General features: G+C 36.1%; 1 protein-coding gene across 1 annotated transcript in view; it reads left to right on the top strand.

The window, feature by feature from the left end:
• Positions 1 to 7500, top strand: part of LOC143027041 (uncharacterized) — a 41773-nt gene that overhangs the window by 10880 nt on the left and 23393 nt on the right. The window contains exons 6-8 of the mRNA XM_076187903.1: positions 4811 to 4905; positions 5045 to 5290; positions 5961 to 6089. Of these exons, the coding sequence (XP_076044018.1) occupies positions 4811 to 4905; positions 5045 to 5290; positions 5961 to 6089 (470 nt within the window). The remainder of the gene's footprint in view (positions 1 to 4810; positions 4906 to 5044; positions 5291 to 5960; positions 6090 to 7500) is intronic.

Here is a 7500-nt window from a genome sequence, read left to right as displayed (position 1 = left end):
TATATATATATATATATACATATACGCATATATATATATATATATATATATATATATATATATATATATATATACACATATATACATACACACTGAATGGTTCCCAGTGATCAATTAATATCTTTTTTCAACCACAAATCACTTTTAATTCCATGTCATCGCAGTCGAGACAGAGTCGCTCGATGGAGGCATCCGTTGGAAATTGAAACGTGGACGAGCCAAGGATTCGAACCCAGCTAACCCGTAACAAAGTTACAGTGACGTAAACCAATACGCTCTCTTGATAGCGTATTGGTTTACGTCACTGTAACTTTGTTACGGGTTGACTGGGTTCGAATCCTCGGCTCGTCCACGTTTCAATTTCCGACGGATGGCTCCATCGAGCGACTCTGTCTCGACTGCGATGGCATGGAATTAAAAGTGATTTGTTGTTGAAAAAAGATATATATTTATATATACATTTATACATATGCATATATATACATATAAACACACACACACACACACACACACACACACACACACACACACACACACACACACACACACACACACACACATATATATATATATATATATATATATATATATGTATGTATACACATATATAATATATACATATATATATGTACAGTATATATATATATATATATATATATATATATATAGCATATACATATACAGTATATGCATATATATATATATATATATATATATATATATATACAGTATATACATACATATATATATACAGTATATACATACATATATATAATATATATATATATGTATAACCACGAGTGTGGTTAACTCTCTGGTGAAACACGAAATTTGGGGGAGGGGGAGGAAACTTGTTGACAATTTTTTTGGTGATGAATAACTCTGATACTATATCTGGGGTCCATTAACCCTTGGAAATATTCATCGTGAAGAGTTCTGGAGGACTGGAGGAGTGCCTGTATAGTTCTACTTTACAAGAGAAAAAGGGACAAGTGTGAGTGTAGTAGTTTCAGAGGGATCAGCTTGTTAAATGTAGTTGGGAAGGCTTATGGAAAGGTTTTGACTGAGAGAATTAGGAATGGAACACAGGGAGCAAGTGGTGAGGAACAGTGTGGGTTTAGAACTGGTAAAGGTTGCGTGGATCAGATTTTTGTGGTATGACAGATATGTCAGAAAGCTTTAGGAAAAGGTAAGGATGTTTTTTTGGGGCCTATATGGATTTGGAAAAGGCTTATAACAGGGTAGACAGGAAGGCACTGTGGGAGGTATTGCAGATATATGGGACAGGAGGAAACCTTTTAAGAGCAGTCAAGACTTTTACGTGAGTAGTAGAGCCTGTGTTAGAATCAGAAATGGAGAGAGTGAGTGGTTTGAGGTAAAGGTGAGATTTTGCCAGGGATGTTCAATTTATACATGGATGGGGTGGTGCGAGAGATAAATGCAAGGGAATTGGCGATGGTTAAAAAAATGGAGAAACATGGGAGATAAGTCAGCTGTTTTTGCTGACGACACTGCACTTGTAGCAGGATCAGAGGAAAGATTGAGGAAGTTAGTGACAGAGTTTGGGAAGGTGTGCGAAAGAAGGAAGTTGAAGATAAATGTGGGTAAATGTAAGGTTAAGTGTAGTTGGGAAGGCTTATGGGAGGGTCTTGATTGAGAGGATTAGGAGAGGAACAGAGGAAGTAATTCATGAGGAACAGTGTGGATTTAGGATGGATAGAGGTTGTGTAGATCAGATTTTTGTGGTAAGACAGATATGTGAAAAAGCTATAGGAAAAAGTAAAGATGTATTTCGTTTTTTTTATGGACCTGGAAAAGGCTTATGACAGGGTAGACACAGGAAGGCACTGTGGGAGATATATGGGATAGGAGGAAAGCTGTTAATAGCGGTCAAGAGTTTTTACGAGAGTAGTAGACCTTGTGTTAGGATTAGAAATGGAGCATGAGTGGTTTGAGGTAAAGGTGGGACTTCGTCAGAAATGACTTATGTCGCCTTGGGTGTTTAATTTATACACGGATGGGGTGGTGCGAGAGGTGAATGCAAGGGTAGTGGGTCAGGGATTGGAGATGTTTAAAGAAAATAAAGAAAAGTGGGAAATAAGCCAGTTGTTGTTTGCTGACGACACTGCGCTTGTAGCAGGATCAGAGGAGTGATTGAGGAAGTTAGTGACAGAGTTTGGGAAGATCTATGAAAGAAGGAAGTTGAAGATAAATGTGGGTAAAAGTAAGGTGATGAGATGTACAAGGGAAAAAAGTAGCAGCAGACTGGAAGTGAGTATTAAGGGAGAGAGACTGGAGGAAGTGGATAGTTTTAGATACTTGGGTGCAAATGTGGCAGGAAAGGGAGGAGTGGTGGTGGAGGTAGAATGTAGATTGAGAGAAGCAAGTAAACGCCTTGGTGGATTAAAAAGTCTAATGAGAATTAGACATTTTGGAATGGATGCTAAGAGGATACTGTATGAAGGAGTAATTGTGACAACACTGTATGGGGCAGAAACATGGAACATAAGAGAAAAAGGGAGAAGGAGTTTGAATATGTTTGAGATGAAATGCCTGAGAAGTATGATAGGGGTTACTAGGCTAGATAGAGTGAGAAATGAGGAGGTGAGGAGGAGAACAGGGGTGGAAAGGGAGCTGGGAGATAGGGTTAATGAAAGAGTATTGGGATGGTTTGGACACATGGGAGGAATGAGTGAAGAAAGATTAGTAAAAGAGGTGTGGAAGACAGAGGTGGAAGGGGTGAACATGAGGGGTTGACCTAGGATGAGATGGATGGATGGGGTACAAGGGGCACTGTGAAAGAGGGGAATGCCTGTTGGGGAAGGACGGGAGAGGACAGAAGATAGAGGTGAATGGAGAATGGTTGTGTATGGATGATGCTGTGATGCATGAGGTGGAGTGGGTGGGAGATGGGGGTTGAGGGCGTATGTATGAGAAATAAATTGATGCAACCCGAAGGGATTTCTCCCCGTCTCCTCCTTTTCTACATGAGGGAACGGAGAGGGGGTGTCGCCGAATTAATGAAGCGGCCTTTCTGTGGATGTGCTGTGTCCTGCGACACTGCTTCTGAACCAGGGCAGTGGACAGGGAGGGAAGAGGGTGGAGGGGAGTGGAGTATATAGGATATGGAATGGGTGGGAGTGGTTTCTATGCCTTTGATTTTTGGCTACCTCCCGTGTAAGGGGGAAGAAAGTCTTTGGTATATGTATGTATGTAAAAGTAAGGTGATGAGATATACAAGGGGAGAAAGTGCCAGTAGACTGGAACTAAGTATTAAGGGAGAGAGACTGGAGGAAGTGGATAGTTTTAGATACTTGGGTGCGAATGTGGTGGTAAAGGTAGGATTGGAGATGAGGTAGAATGTAGATTGAGAGAAGCAAGTAAATGCGTTGTGGGATTAAAAAGTGTAATGAGAAATAGACATTTGGGAATGGATACTAAAAGGAGACTGTATGAAGAAGTGATTGTGACGACAACACTGTATGGGGCAGAAACATGGAACATAAGAGAGGAAGAGAGGAGGAGTTTGAATGTGTTTGGGATGAGGTACCTGAGATGTATGATAGGGGTTACTAGGCTGGTTAGAGAGAGAAACGAGGTGAGGAGGAGAACGGGAGTGGAAAGGGAGTTGGGTGATAGGGTTGATGAAAGAGTATTGGGATGGTTTGGACACATGGGAGGAATGAGTGAAGAAAGATTAGTAAAAGAGGTGTGGAAGGCAGAGGTTGAAGTGGTGAACATGAGGGGGCGACCATGGATGAGATGGATGGACGGGGTAAAAGGGGCATTAGAAAAGATGGGAACGTCTGTAGAGGAAGGACGGGAGAGGACAAAAGATAGGGGTGAGTGGAGAATGGTTGTGTATGGATGATGCTGTGATGCATGAGGAGAGTGTGGGGGGGGGGAGATTGAGGGAGTATGTGTGAAAAATAAATTTACGCAGCTGAAGGGAGGTAGCCAAGATCAAAAGCATAAAATCCACTCCCACCCATTCCATACACATGTACTCCACTCCCATTCACCCCCTCCCTCCCACTAATCACGGGTCCTTCTGGATGACGTGTCATCCCTGCATCTCGCCCACTGCCTTGGGTCAGAAGTAGTGTCGCAAGACACAGCACATCCACAGCAAGGCCGCTTCATTAAATGGGCGACCCCCCTCTCCGTCCCCTTATGCACAAATGGAGAAGACAATGAGAAATACAGGTCTTCGGACTGCGTCAATTTATGATGAAACACAGGAGTCTTAGTCTTGACTTTATTCCTCACTAAGACTATTCAAGACTAAGACTCTTGTGTTTCCTACTCCGCTTACGTCATATATATATATATATATATATATATATATATATATATATATATATATATATATATATATATATACACACACACACACACACACACACACACACACACACACACACACACACACACACACACACACATATATATATATATATATATATATATATATATATATGTATATGTATATATATAATATTTATACATACATATTTATACGTATATATGTATATATACATTTATATATATATATATATATAAATATATATATGTTTTGTATCTGTGTGTTTGTGTTTGTATGTGTATATGTGTGTACGTGTGTGTATATGGGTACATTTGTAGGTATATCTATATAATTACATGTACATAAAATTACACATGGTCTTCCATTATCTATATCTATATATAATATATATATATATATATATATATACATATATATATCATACATGATTTTATATTGTATGTCATTATATCATATTCTTTACTTTATTCACTTCCCTTGAAGGAGGTCAAATAATCGCATGGACGATATTGACACAGATGATGACTTGAAAACCATAAGAAATACATTGCATAACCCAAGTTTTGGCGACCAAGAATGTAAGTTATCATTTTTATTTCACGAATCGAATGACCACGATTTTTTTTATTATAATTCTATGAATGAGCATATTAAAATTCCGTAATCTAAACCTGTGAATATTTCGAAAATTTCACTTTATTCTTCCTCCTCTGACAGTACCACTGCATGGTGAGAATACTAAGGACGGTGGAAGGATGGGACACATGCAAGAGAGTCGATCTTCACCAAAAGATTGCAATGAAAAAGCAAATGATTGCCAATTAAACTGCTCCAATAGTTCAGCGCAATGTCACAACGTATGCCAAAGTGATTTTGATGAATGCATGGCAAACCGTTCAGATAATGCTAGAACATTTGACGGAGGCGTCCCCGAAAACCGGATTGTTTATAGAAGGCCTCAATGTAAGTATTGTGAACACAACTTGACGAGCCTAAGATGATATTTACATTTTCCCCATCTGTCGAATGTACGATACTATTTCGATATTTTCTCTTGCTTTGTGCCCAGACTCTTCGCAGGAACGCCACGACTTGACGAGCGTACAATGATATGTATTAAAATTTGGCGTGGGTACGATAATATTTCCACATTCTTTCTTACATTGGTTATGCAAATGTGCCAGAACCTTCGTATGAACTTACAAGCGTATGATAATCGATTTTTTTCCCCTTTGATCCCATGTTTAAACAGTGATTTGTACCTTAGCTGTCCTAGGCTCGCTTGAAATAAACAAGGTTGGATACATTTTCATCTGTATTCTAATTGTTATGTAAGCTGTTGTTGTTGTTGTTCTTTTCATTCTATAGTAGATGCCCATCTTGTTTGCTGTGCACAATTTGAACAAATCCAGCTTTGCCACATTTCCTGAAAAATAGCGTCCTCTGTTGCTTATCACGATCTAAACGAATCCAGCGGTGTCACATTTCATGAATACACCATATAACCAGTTCAAACAAACTGACATTTACACTTGGCATCTTCAGGCATTATTGACACAGGTGCATTTCTAGAACGAATAATCTTTTACTACATTTTTGTCTCTATTAGAGTTGAAATAATTTTTTTTTTCAGGTTGTGTATACAACCTACAACACTATTTCCATGGCGAGACCATTGCCATAATTAACGATACTTATGGAAGAGGCTGCAGAAAGATGTACTGCTACAATAGCTATATCTACACTCAAAATTATGAATGTTGTAAGTATTGCCCACAAATTGCTTATGCAATATTGAAGCACGATGATATTCAAGTGAAGTAATAATAAAATACATAAAGCAACAGTTCCCAAGGACGATGATAATAGAATGTTGTAGTAATCACAGACAGATGCTCAATTTATTTATTTCTTTGTTTATTCATCTTTTAATCTATTTGTTTAATAGTTTATATACTTATTCATTTATCTATTTATTCATCTATCTCTTTATTTTTTATTTATTGATATATTTATTTTATTTACTCATTCATTTATTCATATATTCACTTACATATTTGTTAGTTTGTCTATCTACTTATTTTAATTTATATATTTCCCATTTGTCAATTTATTAATTGATTAATTATCTTTATCTATTTTTGTATTCAATATTGGGGATGCCATTGTCAATTTGTCAGTTATTACAGAAACGACTTTGATGTCCTCAAACACTATCACTTTGCTTTACCTAGCTAGAGCTACTACTTAGATCTCCCACTTCAGTCTTTTCACTGGCTAACTCAACCTTATAAGTTTCATCATGGCTGGGGTCAGGCGATTTTTATTCAGGTGAGGGAAGCTCTCAGGCATTCAGAAGATTAGAAATCTTCTCGGTTAACTCTTCCACTAGCTAATTCACGAGTATAATCTTATCTATTTAATTATTTATTCATTTGTTTATTAAAAATTTCATTTATTAATTTAGTTATATATTTAGTTCTTCATTTATTCATTCGTTTATTTATTTGTTTATTTTATCTATTTATTGATTTATTCATTTATCTATTTATTTATTCATTTATATATCTATTCATTTACTAATCTACCTATTCATTATTATTTTTACTCCATCTATCTATTTATCTTTTAATCTATTAATTCATTTACATATTCATTCATTTACTTATTCCTTGACTCACGCATGCCTCATATACATATATATATATATTTTAATATATATGTATATATATATATATATATATATATATACATATATATATATGTATATACATATATATGTATATATATATGTATATATATATGTATATATATATGTATATATAATATATATATATATATATGTATATATATATGTATATATGCAATAAAAACACTAGGAGCGTGTGTTCACAAATGCGTAAGTAACCACTAGGAAAAGTAAACTAACGAAGCAGAGCGCTTTCGTATAATTACATCTTCAGTGCAGATCCTTCTTTGTATCTGCACTGAAGATGTAATTATACGAAAGCGCTCTGCTTCGTTAGTTTACTTTTCCTAGTGGTTACTTACGCATATGTATATGTATATACTGTATATATATATATATATATATATATATATATGCATATATATATATATATATATATATATATATTTATATATATATATATATATATATATATATATATATA

This window comes from Oratosquilla oratoria, chromosome 7 (assembly GCF_046742065.1).
Source record: "Oratosquilla oratoria isolate Oo_2021 chromosome 7, ASM4674206v1, whole genome shotgun sequence".
Taxonomy (NCBI): domain Eukaryota; kingdom Metazoa; phylum Arthropoda; class Malacostraca; order Stomatopoda; family Squillidae; genus Oratosquilla; species Oratosquilla oratoria.
This window is presented reverse-complemented; position numbering and strand designations above follow the sequence as displayed.